The sequence below is a fragment of the Hyla sarda genome, chromosome 7 (assembly GCF_029499605.1).
Source record: "Hyla sarda isolate aHylSar1 chromosome 7, aHylSar1.hap1, whole genome shotgun sequence".
In the NCBI taxonomy this organism is placed as follows: Eukaryota; Metazoa; Chordata; class Amphibia; order Anura; family Hylidae; genus Hyla; species Hyla sarda.
The window spans coordinates 743232-758062 of record NC_079195.1 but is presented as its reverse complement, the minus strand read 5'-3'; the positions used below and the strand labels follow the sequence as shown (position 1 = coordinate 758062).

General features: G+C 47.5%; 1 protein-coding gene across 3 annotated transcripts in view; it reads left to right on the top strand.

The window, feature by feature from the left end:
• LOC130281657 (anthrax toxin receptor 1-like) overlaps positions 1-7264 on the top strand; it is a 159947-nt gene extending 152683 nt beyond the window's left edge. For 2 of the 3 annotated variants that reach the window (XM_056529108.1, XM_056529109.1), the window contains exons 15-18: positions 3081-3179; positions 3376-3543; positions 3623-3703; positions 4567-7264. In XM_056529108.1, the coding sequence (XP_056385083.1) occupies positions 3081-3179; positions 3376-3543; positions 3623-3703; positions 4567-4791 (573 nt within the window). In that variant the 3' untranslated portion in view covers positions 4792-7264. The remainder of the gene's footprint in view (positions 1-3080; positions 3180-3375; positions 3544-3622; positions 3704-4566) is intronic. The other variant, XR_008846068.1, reaches the window with a different exon arrangement.
• The last annotated feature ends 7567 nt before the right edge of the window (positions 7265-14831 follow it).

The following is a 14831-nucleotide window of genomic DNA, read 5'->3' as shown; positions in this document are numbered from 1 at the left end:
CTCTGTGCCCCCATACATAGTTATAGGCTCCTCTGTGCCCACATACATAGTTATAGGCTCCTCTGTGCCCACATATATAGTTATAGGCCCCTCTGTGCCCCCATATATAGTTCTAGGCCCCTCTGTGCCCCCATATATAGTTCTAGGCCCCTCTGTGCCCCCCATATATAGTTATAGGCTCCTCTGTGCCCCCATATATAGTTATAGGCTCCTCTGTGCCCCATATATAGTTATAGGCTCCTCTGTGCCCCCATATATAGTGATAGGCTCCTCTGTGCTCCCATATATAGTTATAGGCTCCTCTGTGCTCCCATATATAGTTATAGGCTCCTCTGTGCCCCCATATATAGTTATAGGCTCCTCTGTGCCCACATATATAGTTATAGGCTCCTCTGTGCCCCCATATATAGTTATAGGCCCCTCTGTGCCCCCATATATAGTTATAGGCCCCTCTGTGCCCCCATATATAGTTATAGGCCCCCTCTATGTCCCATATATAGTTATAGGCTCCTCTGTGCCTCCATATATAGTTATAGGCTCCTCTGTGCCCCCATATATAGTTATAGGCTCCTCTGTGCCCCCCATATATAGTTATAGGCTCCTCTGTGCCCCCCATATATAGTTATAGGCTCCTCTGTGCCCCCCATATATAGTTATAGGGCCCCTCTGTGCCCCCATATATAGTTATAGGCTCTTCTGTGCCCACATATATAGTTATAGGCTCCTCTGTGCCCCCATATATAGTTATAGGCTCCTCTGTGCCCCCCATATATAGTTATAGGCTCCTCTGTGCCCCCATATATAGTTATAGGCCCCTCTGTGCCCCCATATATAGTTATAGGCTCCTCTGTGCCCTCATATATAGTTATAGGCTCCTCTGTGCCCCCCATATATAGTTATAGGCTCCTCTGTGCCCCCATATATAGTTATAGGCTCTTCTGTGCCCCCATATATAGTTATAGGCTCCTCTGTGCCCCCATATATAGTTATAGGCTCCTCTGTGCCCCCCATATATAGTTATAGGCTCCTCTGTGCCCCCATATATAGTTATAGGCCCCTCTGTGCCCCCATATATAGTTATAGGCTCCTCTGTGCCCTCATATATAGTTATAGGCTCCTCTGTGCCCCCCATATATAGTTATAGGCTCCTCTGTGCCCCCATATATAGTTATAGGCTCCTCTGTGCCCCCATATATAGTTATAGGCTCCTCTGTGCTCCCATATATAGTTATCGGCTCCTCTGTGCCCCCAAATATAGTTATAGGCTCCTCTGTGCCCCCATATATAGTTATAGGATCCTCTGTGCCCCCCATATATAGTTATAGGCTCCTCTGTGCCCCCACATACAGTTATAGGCTCCTCTGTGCCCCCCATATATAGTTATAGGCCCCTCTGTGCCCCCATATATAGTTATAGGCCCTTTCCTCTTTGCCCCCCTCCTCTTTGCCCCCAGCAGTCCAGACATACTGCCCCACTGCTTTGGTTCCCTACAGCTCCTGGAGTTGATGCCAGCTGTAGTTTAGTTGCTGTTCTGGTGCCCGCTACAGGGTCTACGCAAAGGTCCAGACTCCCCTCCTCCTAACATTCCCGACTTCCTTCTGTTCCACTCCTTGGGGGCCGACATCACAGTTCAGCAGCAGAACTGGTGAGTGAAAAGTGGCCCCGTGGGTCCCTGGCTCTGCTATTGCTAAATTCTAGGGATTGGGGGTCCCAGCAGTTGGATGTTGGTTACACCCTACAGCCGTCCCATTGGTGGCTCTCCTGGCCAGTTGAGGTTAATCTGTGTGATGTAATGCCTTATATCTCCTGCAGAGGCGCTGTAGTCTTGGCTATCAGTTACACAGTATGATCAGCTTGACTTCTGCCAGACTCACAATCTGGTACTGACTATATATATATATATATATATATATATATATATATATATATATATTTGTACACACACATGCAGAACTTTTTGTGGAATGTTTTTGGAGTTGTGTATATTTCAGTGAATCCGTTGATATTAAGATTAGGCAGCACAGGCCGTGACCTGCGGCTGCTGCGGCCCAAAATAACGCAGAAATTTTCATTTTATCCTGTTTAGCTTTTTTTTAAAAATGGGACAAGATTGACCTTTTAAATAATAAAATGGGACAGTCAATGGTACCATTCTGGTCTATGGTAACCCCCCCCCCCCCCCCCCCGTGGATGGGCCCTATAGCGCTACTGAGGATCCGAAGGATCCATCCCTTTTATCATTTGGAAGAATAATTCTTAAATTAAATTCTGGTTTGACTTCTTTGTTGTGGTCACATGATATTTCATTCTTGCCCAAAAAGTCCCAAGTATCACATGATCTTTGGAATGTTTCCATACTCCCTCTGAATTTTTGTCACTAGAATTCTTGCTGTTTTGTGCTTGGCGGGTCCACATGGGAATCACAGCCAAAAAGCTGAAATGTTCAGGATCTGTGTCTCAGTCTCTTTTTTGTCTTTGGTTTCTGGAATCAAAGGAAGTGACTTCCTGTCATCATTAATACAAGAGTCTCCTGGGCATATGGACATTTCTCCTCCCCCTTCCTCCGACATCTCTTTCTGACAAGTTATCACTGATACAATCCTCCAATGGTCCAAGGGTTGTGATCAGTAATTTTTGTAAATATGTCGACACCAACCCATCCCCTTGCAAAGGAAAACCAAGATTTACCAAGAGTAGAGGATTTTATTTTAAATTCATAAGAGCACAAGGAAGCAATATGGCTGTTTCATAAAAGACGTCGTCTATGTAACGTCACTGACCATTGTCTGGATAACCCTACATAGAGGCTCCAGGGACCTGCATTGTCAGCAAATTAATGGAGGGTGGAATGGAACAATGGCTTAAAGCAAAGGGAAAATAATCACCAGACCCTTCTGTCCTGGTGGCAAAATCAGACCCCATAATAGGATGCCTAAATGGATATTTGCTATAGGGCCCTCCTAATTTAACGTACACCACAGGATATGTTCCCGAATCATCATGTAACTTACTCTGCAGGGCTGGGACATCTGAGAAGGAATGTATAGTGAGCGTCCATTTTAATTTTTTTGCTTACTCAGGAATCTGACGACGAGGATGGTTTTCCAAAGAAAAAATGGCCGACCGTGGATGCGTCATATTATGGAGGAAGAGGAGTCGGGGGAATTAAGAGGATGGAGGTAAAATGAAGGGCAGTTGTGGTATTTAAAGCATATTTCTGCACACCCCATTGACTTGTAACTCCCAGTTGTACATATACATTTCCAGGATTTATAACAGAGGAACAATCACTACACAGAGCTCCTGTGTAGTCATATTCTGCAGACATGTGTTACGGGATGTACTTTGTACCTCACAGAATTTATCTTACTGTAGGTGAGATGGGGTGATAAGGGGTCTACAGAAGAAGGAGCAAAACTCGAGAAACCCAAAAACGCAGTCATTAAACTGCCAGAGCAGGAGTTCGAGCCCTGGGAGCCGAAACCGAAGAAAAACTCCCACCGTAACAACTCCCAGGAGAGGAAGTGGTACAGTCCTATCAAGGTAAGGACAAAGTGACATAAATATCTCTGTGTCCTGTAGTTCTTCTGGGTGAGCTCACTTCTGACATGTGTCCCTGCAGGGTAAATTGGATGCAATCTGGGCTCTGCTGAGGAGAGGATACGACCAAGTGTCACTGATGAGGCCACAGGCCGGAGACAAGGTGAGGACACAAGTCACATGTGTAGGTTTTATATTTGTTCTCCAAGAAGATATGCACTTGGACTGGGACAGGTTTGGATCTAGAACAGTGGTCTTCAAAAATGATTTTGCAAACACCTGGTGGGACCACTGTTTGGAGACCACTGTTCTAGAGGGTCTTTTATGGTATCAAAGGAAGGAAGCAATATGGCTGTTCTATAAAAGACGTCATCTATATAGCATCACCAAACATTGTTTGTATCACCCTACATAGAAGGCTATAGGGCTAAAAGATAGAACTAGAGCCTGCTAGTAGCAGCATGGCAGTTTCACCATATTTTTTTTTACTTTTAGGACACCAAAAAATAATATAATAGTTACAGTTCATCTACAGTCCCTCAAAAAGAAGAGAAGTAACTTTTTTTATTTTGTTTAGAAACTGAATTGAGGTAGAATTGCACTGAATTTCCCTTATACTCTATGGTTACCTATGAGAAGGGTCGGCACATATGGTTCATGTGTGGAGCATACTCCTGTATTTGGGACATCTTCTCCGGGAGTTATAGTTTTACAACACCTGGGGGGGGGGGGGGGTCACAGATTGGAGACAACTGTTCTAGAGGGTTTTTTATGGTATCAGAAGAAGAAAGCAATATAGCTGTTCCATAAAAGACATCGTCTATGTAACGTCACCACTGTTTAGAGGGTTCTCGTCCACAGAGGAGCCACCACCCTTGGACTAGAAGTTGAAGATCACTAGAGGAGGCAGTGCACCTCTGTAGCTTAAGATGATTGGGGTGGGGCGGTTCATCAGTGTCCACCTCCCCCCCCCCACACACACACACACAGTCTTGGTAAACCATTGTTTAACTCTTTGTTTTCCAGGGACGCTGTATTAATTTCACCAGAGTTAAAGCTGATGGAAACCAGGCTATCTATAGGCCCCCCCCAAGAAGTGCTTCACCAACCCTTCCACCACCACCTCCAAAGCAGCCGCCAACACAGCCTGCACATCAGCCACCACAGCGGCAACCTCCACCAGGTCCTCCGCCTTCACGTCTGCCCCCTGGTCCGCCCCCTGCTCGTCCTCCTCCTCAGCCTATTGATTGAGCCTGCGCCATTTGCATTTTTTTACGCTGGACTGGAATTAAAGTTTTTGGTTATTTTTTTAAGAGCAGCTGCACGACTGCAGTAAAGAGCAGTTCTGGTACTTGTAGTCCTGATATGCCACGTTTAATATGATCGACATGTAACAATGCGCATTTCTCTATCTTCCCTAATAGAACGCATCATAAATTGTGGTAAATTTATATGGGCCACGGCATTGGTCTCCGATGTCCTCACCATAAGGCAGAGCTTCTTCAGTCTCAGGCCGTGCAGCTGCTCTTCGCCTCTTTGGCTGTTCAGATGTTCAGTCTGGCAGCCAAAGGGTTACATGTACTCGGTCTATTTATTCTGTCTGTCGTTATTATATGTTAGAAATGACAAATGGAGTTTGTTGCTGGCCAGCAAAGTGTGCCCCATTTGTGCTCAGGTGACAGCCTGACCTCAGTACATTCCTCCGTCATCTCCTATCATGTAGACCTTTCATCAGGCTTCCATGTTCTGCTTCACTTTCATATACTAAATTCCATTAAAGGAATAGCACTGGTCACCAGCTTGTACTGTCCGACGTGCCAGCTACCATCCCTTCCTCCATCCTGATTGGCCCATAAAATCGTTACTTCATCTACCGAACAAGAAGCCGTTTCCAGAAATAGGAGGACAAAGCTTGCATCAGGTTAGAGTAGATGACTGACAGCAGAGCAAGGTGGCACCATGAGAATCTCCTTATGCCATTGGCCTACTGACTGGTCTTGTGCCATCTGCATCATGGGTGGCAGGGTAGAGAGCAAGGTGTGGACCATGAGATTCTCTATCTACTGTTGGTCTACAGACTGGTCTTGTGCCATCTGCATCATGGGTGGCAGGGTAGAGAGCAAGGTGTGGACCATGAGATTCTCTATCTACTGTTGGTCTACAGACTGGTCTTGTGCCATCTGCATCATGGGTGGCAGGATAGGCAACCAGGTGGGAACCATGAGATTCTCCATCTGCCATTTACCTACTGACTGGTCTTGTGCCATCTGCATCATGGGTGGCAGGGTAGAGAGCAAGGTGTGGACCATGAGATTCTCTATCTACTGTTGGTCTACAGACTGGTCTTGTGCCATCTGCATCATGCGTGGCAGGATAGGCAACCAGGTGGGAACCATGAGATTCTCTATCTACCATTGGTCTACAGACTGGTCTTGTGCCATCTGCATCATGGGTGGCAGGATAGGCAACCAGGTGGGAACCATGAGATTCTCCATCTACCATTGGTCTACAGACTGGTCTTGTGCCATGCTTTGTGGGTTGAAAGGATAGAGGCCAAGGTGAAGACAATAAGGCTCTCCATCTACCGTTGGTCTATAGACTGGTCTTGTGCCATGCAAGGTGGGGACCATGGGGGATATTTATCAATGTTTGCTTACGTATTCCTTTTTTTAGTTATTTTTTTCTTACTATGTTTTTGCGACTTATTTACCAACTGGTTTCAGCCTGTTGATACATTTCTTTCACGTAAGCAATTTTTATTTTTTTGCTTTGGTAGTGGCTTTTTCTGCTCCATGTCTGAGCTGGAGTTAATTTAGTATTTTTTTTAATGGGATACGACTTTTTTGCGACTCTCGCACTTGATAAATCTCTGATGACTAAATGCTTTGATAAATGTCCCCCCATATCTCTTTGTATAAATGTGTATGTGAAGGTCGTGTACAGACGTCAGCACCTGACACTGCTGGGCAGTTCATGTAATTTATAAGAAGTGCTGACAATCTTCATAACCCTGATCCCCGGAGCCCGAGGTCACAATCGGGTGGGACCATCTCATATATGTGTAATCTTCTATAAGAGGGAATGGAAATGATTCCAATAAGTTAAGTCCCTGGGATTCAGTGTCCATCGTTTTCAGCCTTTGCGGTCTGTAACTACATTCCATCATCTTGTGAGATCATCAGTGACATCATCAGTGACAGTCCAACAAGTCTTTCGAAAATCAACATGAGATTTGTTTCAGGGCGTCTTCCCTCCACAAGTCTTCACCATTGTAGTCGTCTGTTTTTACAATCTTTGAGGTTATTGATCCGGAATTCTGAAAGTTCTAAGTACAAGATGGTGGCAGGAATATCCAAAGAGGAACAGGTCAGGATGAGGCGTGGGTGAAGGACGTTGTTTCCAGAATCTTCTCCAGACCCTACATTCAGGGACAGATTAGATGGGTTGGGGATTATTGGTATTGGACACCATTGTTTTATGTTGGGTTTGGTTCTCTCTTCATAAAGTCCTAATGTTCAGTATAAGAAGAGACAACGAGAGACGACCCCACCAGGAGAGGACACTTTAGGTTGAGATGAACGTTCATTGCATGTGACCGGTTGGAGACGGTTTATGAAATCTACTTATTGTATAGAAGAAAAACGTCTTCTCTCTGGTGTAACAAGGTTGGTGAGGACGCCATCTTGTCTAGTGGAGGTTATCGATTGGACATTTATGTATACCGTATATATAACATACTGTAACGTAAATATTTTACGTTCATTTTTTCTGATATTTAGAAATGAAGCATTTTTGTTGTATACTAAGTACTAACTTACTTTATCTGTCTCTGAATCAACATAAAAAGTTCTCAGTAATGTTGTTTGTGGAATTCTCGATTGGTTGAATGGAGATCCCACTTGTTGGCCTCTATCTTCCAGAAACCCAAACTTTCTGGTTATGTCTATAACAACCCATCACAGCGCAGAATTCCTTTTTACCAGAGTTTTTTTTTTAAACTTTGATTGGTTGCTATGGGCAAAACCATTGGCCTTTATGTCAGATGATGGAGGATGCTCCAGAAATAAACCTTCCATCCCTATATATCCCAATAATAAAGGTGCATAAAGAAGAGAGCGGGATTCATAGCACAGAGTAAAGTGGGCTCTGATAACACTGCTGGGTCTATCCATTAAGGTCAGGACAACTTGGGATTTGTTGCCTTCCTCGGTCTTTCATGACCCAACCCTTATTTGCCAGAAGAAACAGGACCAACCAAGGCTGGGCCCCTCTAAGGACCCAAAATGTTGGAGTTGACCAAACTTTCACCAAAGACATAATAGAGTCTAAACTGAGTGCTAGTCATGGGGTCTCTAAGGCAATGGTCATAATGGTATCCACACATTCATGATGGACGTCAGACACCACAATCTTCTCAAGCTATGATGGATTACTAAAATGGGATCTTAAAGGGGTACTCCATCTCTGGACATCTTATCCCCTATCCAAAGGATATAGGGGATAAGATGTCTGATTGCAATCTGTGTGCAGCAGCCAGCATTCGTTTAGAACGCTGGGGGTCGTGACGTCATGGCCATGCCCCTCGTGACGTCATACCACGCCCCCTCAATGCAAGTCTATGGGAGGGGGCATGGCGGTCTTCATGACCCCTCCCATAGACTTGCATTGAGGGGGCGTGCCATGACATCATGAGGGGCTTGGTCATGACATCACAACCCCCACCGCCCACTCGTTTGGAACAAAACGAGCGTTTGGAACAAAATGTTCCCAATAATGGGGCAACCGGTCTTCTTAGGTCTATATCATTGTCACTTCAATGCTCTTTTTATATAAGATTCTTATATTAACAAACATTTAAGACTTTCTCCATGGTTTATCAGAATGTGTTCCTATGCGTTATTGGCTCAGAACATGTGCTCTACGTAGGGTAGAGGGAATTAAAGGAATGCATTATATTGGTCACGACTTCTAGTGCCAGCTCGAGCGACCATGACCACGTGTATGGGAGGCTCAGAACTTGTCTGTCCCTTGTTACTTGTTCCAGGCCCCGAAAGTCCAGGCAAAGTCTTTCCCATAACCCAATGGCCATTTATAATCTTATGGAAGAACCATTGGACCCCAGACCCAGGGGCATCTATAACCTCTGGACCCCTATTGTTTTCACCGCAGCTTCTTTCCTTTCGCCCATAGAAGAGTTCCCTCTGTATTTTATGTGGTGGTGATGAGGCCCCATTCGGATGTAGTAAGGAGTTGACCCCTCTGGGCCCCAGTACAACACCTTCTTATAGTCATCTGAATCTGAAATATGATTTTTATGGGGAACTGTCTATAAAACGAACCTGAAGGTCACATCCAATGGACCAACTCTTGATCTTCTTTAAGGTGCTAAAATCAAGACTGATCTGCAGGGTGGTGACTATATATTAGGTATCGTGAGAACATCGAGGACGGGCGATTCCATAGGAAACATAAAAATGATGGTGCTTCCAGAAGCTGCTGGACACCCCCCACACTCCACCACCGGCCATAGGAGGTCCTGACGTCACATCCCATATTTACGAAAATGACATTTTCATGTGCAAGTTCTCACCTTCCATTAGAGGTGAGACCACTGGGACTGATCCCCCCGATCTCCAGGGACCCATAGCAACCACAAAGGATGCCCCACCCCCAATCTTCAGGGACCCTTAAAAGCCATATAGGATTACCCTCCCTCGATCTCTAGGGACCCTTAGCAGCCATATAGGATGACCCTCCCCCGATCTCCAGGGACCCATAGTAACCGTATAGGATGCCCCTCCCCCGATCTCCAGGGACCCATAGTAACCATATAGGATGCCCCTCCCCCGATCTCCAGGGACCCATAGTAATCATATAGGATGCCCCTCCCCTGATCTCCAGGGACCCCCCACCATGGTACGTCCACCTCTGCCGGTAGCAATGAGGAAGCATTAGTATTGTCGTGTTGTGGTCTCAGGCGACGTCTGTATCATACGCTGTGACACACATCCAGGTACATGTGTATTCAAGCTTTATAAAGTCATGTTGTAATCCCTTCCTATCTCACAGTCAATAAAAGGTGTCAATAAAATATGGCGTCTGGGTATATTTGTTGTGTTTGTCCATGGTGGCGTGGGTGATATTTCCCGTAGTATTTATCGAGCGGCTGTGCCGGGATTAGCGGGCACAAATTGTTCTGAAGTCACATGACTCATAATATTAAATACATACATTTTGTTGAAAATGCATTTCCCTGAAGGGAGAAATAAGACCGACCAGGATGGGGCCCCACTTTCCAAGGGCCAAATGGCTGCCAAATAATCTCAACCAGCCTTACCCCTGGTCCCTGGACACCCCTTCAGCCCCCAACCTCACTTCACACAGGGGTGCACTGTATACGGGTGTGTGTGGGGGTCCATTATAGATATTCTTTGGGGCATCTGGGAAGGCACTTTGTGGGGCATCTGGGTGGGCACTGTGTGGGCCATCTGAGCGGGCACTGTGTGGGCCATTTGGGCGGGCACTGTGTGGGCCATCTGGGTGAGCACTGTGTGGGCCATCTGGGCAGGCACTGTGTGGGCCATCTGAGCGGGCACTGTGTGGGCCATTTGGGCGGGCACTGTGTGGGCCATCTGGGTGGGCACTGTGTGGGCCATCTGGGCGGGCACTGTGTGGGCCATCTGAGCGGGCACTGTGTGGGCCATCTGGGCTGGCACTGTGTGGGCCATCTGGGCTGGCACTGTGTGGGCCATCTGGGCGGGCACTGTGTGGGCCATCTGGGCTGGCACTGTGTGGGCCATCTGGGCAGGGACTGTGTGGGCCATCTGGGCGGGCACTGTGTGGGCCATCTGGGCGGGCACTGTGTGGGCCATCTGGGCAGGGACTGTGTGGGCCATCTGGGCGGGCACTGTGTGGGCCATCTGGGCGGGCACTGTGTGGGTTGAGAGAATATATGTTATTGCTAAGGTAACATTAACTACACCATCGTGTTTAGACAGATGACAATAACTTAAAATGAGCCGATCCCATATAAAGTCCTTGGCCCTAAGCCAGGAACATGCAGCGGTGTAACAGTCTCCACTTCGATAAGGTTGAAAGACCTTGTCATACATAAATCTGCCACTAGTCGCACATCACGGTTTTAAATAGAGAAATATTAGTGACGTTACAAAAAGCAACGAAAAAAAACTATTAGAACCAATTAAGCAAAGCATTGATTTACCCTTGTGTGAAATCCTTGACTTCACCGGCCAATTAAAACTTCTTGTTTAAGTTTACAGCCAGAATGATTATTGGGTTAATTCCCCTGACAAATTGGTGCCGAAACCCGGGAACAAGGTAATGTGCCAAATCTGAACCATGTAGAGAGGAAAACAGAGAAACTGCAGGCACTGTGTGGGCCATCTGGGCGGGCACTGTGTGGGCCATCTGGGCGGGCACTGTGTGGGCCATCTGGGCGGGCACTGTGTGGGCCATCTGGGCGGGCACTGTGTGGGCCATCTGGGCGGGCACTGTGTGGGCCATCTGGGCGGGCACTGTGTGGGCCATCTGGACGGGCACTGTGTGGGCCTTCTGGGCGGGCACTGTGTGGGCCTTCTGGGCTGGCACTGTGTGGGCCTTCTGGGCTGGCACTGTGTGGGCCATCTGGGCGGGCACTGTGTGGGCCTTCTGGGCTGGCACTGTGTGGGCCATCTGGGCGGGCACTGTGTGGGCCATCTGGACGGGCACTGTGTGGGCCATCTGGCCGGGCACTGTGTGGGCATTCTGGGCGGGCACTGTGTGGGGAATCTGCAGAAGCCACTCTGGGGGGCATTTGTGGCTATAAGCTTGGGAGGGGGGGCATTTGTGACTATAAGCTTGGGAGGGGGGGCATTTGTGGCTATAAGCTTGGGAGGGGGGGCATTTGTGACTATAAGCTTGGGAGGGGGGGCATTTGTGGCTATAAGCTTGGGAGGGGGGGCATTTGTGGCTATAAGCTTGGGAGGGGGGGCATTTGTGGCTATAAGCTTGGGAGGGGGGGCATTTGTGGCTATAAGCTTGGGAGGGGGGGCATTTGTGGCTATAAGCTTGGGAGGGGGGGCATTTGTGGCTATAAGCCTCAGGTGCCTGGCGTACAATGATGGTGGTGGTAGTTTCCACCGAGGGCAGCTCTTAGCATGGATCTGAAGCTCGCCGCAGAGGATCAGCGATAATGTTTGGCTGCTCCGTAACTGTTCGCCAGACAAGACTACTCCAGCCTAATGATTGGTCAGTCTTCTGGTCGAATCCAATTCCGTTACGGAACTTGTGAACGGCGCAGCAGAGTCTGCTGTGAATCTCGGTGTGAACGGGGCCCCAGGTCTACCAAGTACAAGTCCAATGTGCCAATCCCATTCGTACCCTGGACTGTGTTAACCCCGTAGAGACCGCCATAATCCCACAAAGTGCCAATATCTCCTATTTTGGCTTAGACTTGATGGGAGTTTAAGTTTGGGAGCGAAGGATAGGGACTATTGCTGTAAATGGCGCCATAGTGAAACCTCCCAACCAGGGTGTCTTCAGATGTTGCAAAACTACAATTCCCAGCATGCCCGGACAGCCTTTGGCTGTCCGGGCATGCTGGGAGTTGTAGTTTTGCAGCAGCGATTTAAATGCCAAATTTCCTTATTTTATTGTACAAAAAAAACCTTTCAGCCCTGGAGAACCCTGGATCATGTGATAATAAGTCCCCGACCATGTGGGGGGTCAATCAGACATGATACAGAGCGGGGTCCTGGCCACGTGAGCTTACAATCTACGGCCGAAGCTGTCCTAGAAATACATTGTCGCTTTCTTTCTTCTGGTCCTAATGAAGGAGGATCTGCTAAGAAATGGCCATCGTTCCGGTGACATCTTATTGAAAGCGTCATGTGAAGAGGGAGACGTGGACGGCTCGGCTGTCATGGTGGAATAACACAAACACTGGGTGACTTTTCACCAACCCTGGTAACCGCGGGCCACCCGCCTGCCACAACGCATCAGTCAGCGGAGGCCGCGCTCCCGTCCGTGTCATTGTGAAGGCTTCATACGCCTCACGTAACCAATGGCCCAGATGACTCCCAGCCACTCCGCATTATGGAGCCAGTCAAGGGTGAGGCTGGGAGCGGAGCACATGGCCGCCTCAGACGCCCCCCGAACAACAGAAAGAGACACGAAAAGTCCAAAACAATGGACGGGGCTCAGTCTATGAGAACTGCAGAGCTGTAAAGAACGATCCGCGGGCAACAAGCCAATATAATGCCCAAATACACCTCAATACAGTATCCAAAGAGTACTGCTATATAGTGGAGACATTACACCGTCATATGTCTGCGTTATATTAAATATTAGTGTTATTCTGTGCCCATACAATACCACATTACATAAATAATATATCAATACAGTATCTAGATATTACAGCTATATGGCGCCCATATTACATTAAATATGGCTATTTACAGACACGTGTCCAAATGATACCACCTTACAATTTCTGAATAATACCATGATAGAGCATCTAAATAATAATACTATAATATGTATCACCCATTACACCGCTATAAAAAAAAAGGGCCAATTAATGCCAAGTGAAGCCGCTATAAACCATCCTAACTGCAAATGGTTTTTCACTGGCTGAAGTGAAGTGTGAACTCAATGGAATCTCCCTGCTCTCTGCCCTGGAGAAGTGTTTCTCTAAAAGGGTTAATGGTACAGTTCCAGGTTGCTGGGGGGCAGTGAAGAGGTTAATGGTTTGGCCCCTGGTTGCTAGGGGCAATTAAGGGGTTAATAGTATAGCTCCTGGTGGCACCAGGTAAGAGAAGAGGTTACTGGTATAGCTCTAGGTTGCTAGGGGCAGTGAAGAGGTTAATGATTTGGCCTCGGATTCTAGGCCAAATTAAGTTAATACTATGGCTCAGGGTGGAGTGCTGGGGGGGCAGTGAAGGAGTTAATGTATAGCTCCTGGTTGGTGGCGGCAGTGAAGGGGTTAATTATATATCTATATTGCTCAAGGTGGCTGTTGGCAGACGAGGGGTTCATGTTATAGCTCTTAGTAGTTTGGAGCAGTGAAGAGGTTAATGGTATAGCTCTCGGTGATTGGGGCAAAGAAAGGGTTAATGGTATAGCTCCTGGTGACTGGGGCAGTGAAGAGGTTAATGGCATAGCTCCTGGTGATTGTGGAAAAAAGGGGTTAATGCATAGCTCCTGGTAACTGGGGCAGTGAAGGGGTTAATGGTATAGCTCCTGCTGGCTAGGGGCAGTGAAAGGGTTAATGGTATAGCTCCTGGTGGCTGGGGGCAGTGAAGAGGTTAATGGTATAGCTCCTGGTGGCTAGGGGCAGTGAAAGGGTTAATGGTATAGCTCCTGGTGACTGGGGCAGTGAAAGGGTTAATGGTATAGCTCCTGGTGACTGGGGGCAGTGAAAGGGTTACGCTAGGTTAAGGCTACGGAATCTCCGGGCAGAAAATTTCCGCCCGGAGATTCCGAGTTCCGCCTGCGCCGACTGAATTAGTCTCCTATAGACCGCTATGTGTTCCGCTGTGTGTTCTGCTGTGTGTTCTGCTGTGTGTTCTGCTGTGTGTTCCGCTAGGATTTCCGCCTGAAGAAAGGGGTTGCTCTTTCTTCAGGCGGAAATCCTTTCTTCAGGCGGAAATTTTCTAGCGGATTTTTCATCCGAATTTTCTGCTTCACAAATTCCGAAGTGAATTTGTGAACGGAAAACCATTCACTACACTATGCATTATAGTAAGCGGAATTTCTGCCGGAAATTCCGTAGTCTGAACCTAGCCTTAATGGTATAGTTCCTGCTGGCTGGGGGCAGTGAAGGGGTTAATGGTATAGTTCCTGCTGGCTGGGGGGCAGTGAAGGGGTTAATGGTATAGTTCCTGCTGGCTGGGGGGCAGTGAAGGGGTTAATGGTATAGTTCCTGCTGGCTGGGGGCAGTGAAAGGGTTAATGGTATAGTTCCTGCTGGCTGGGGGGCAGTGAAGGGGTTAATGGTATAGTTCCTGTTGGCTGGGGGCAGTGAAAGGGTTAATGGTATAGTTCCTGCTGGCTGGGGGCAGTGAAGGGGTTAATGGTATAGTTCCTGCTGGCTGGGGGGCAGTGAAGGGGTTAATGGTATAGTTCCTGCTGGCTGGGGGGCAGTGAAGGGGTTAATGGTATAGTTCCTGCTGGCTGGGGGGCAGTGAAGGGGTTAATGGTATAGTTCCTGCTGGCTGGGGGCAGTGAAAGGGTTAATGGTATAGTTCCTGCTGGCTGGGGGGCAGTGAAGGGGTTAATGGTATAGTTCCTGTT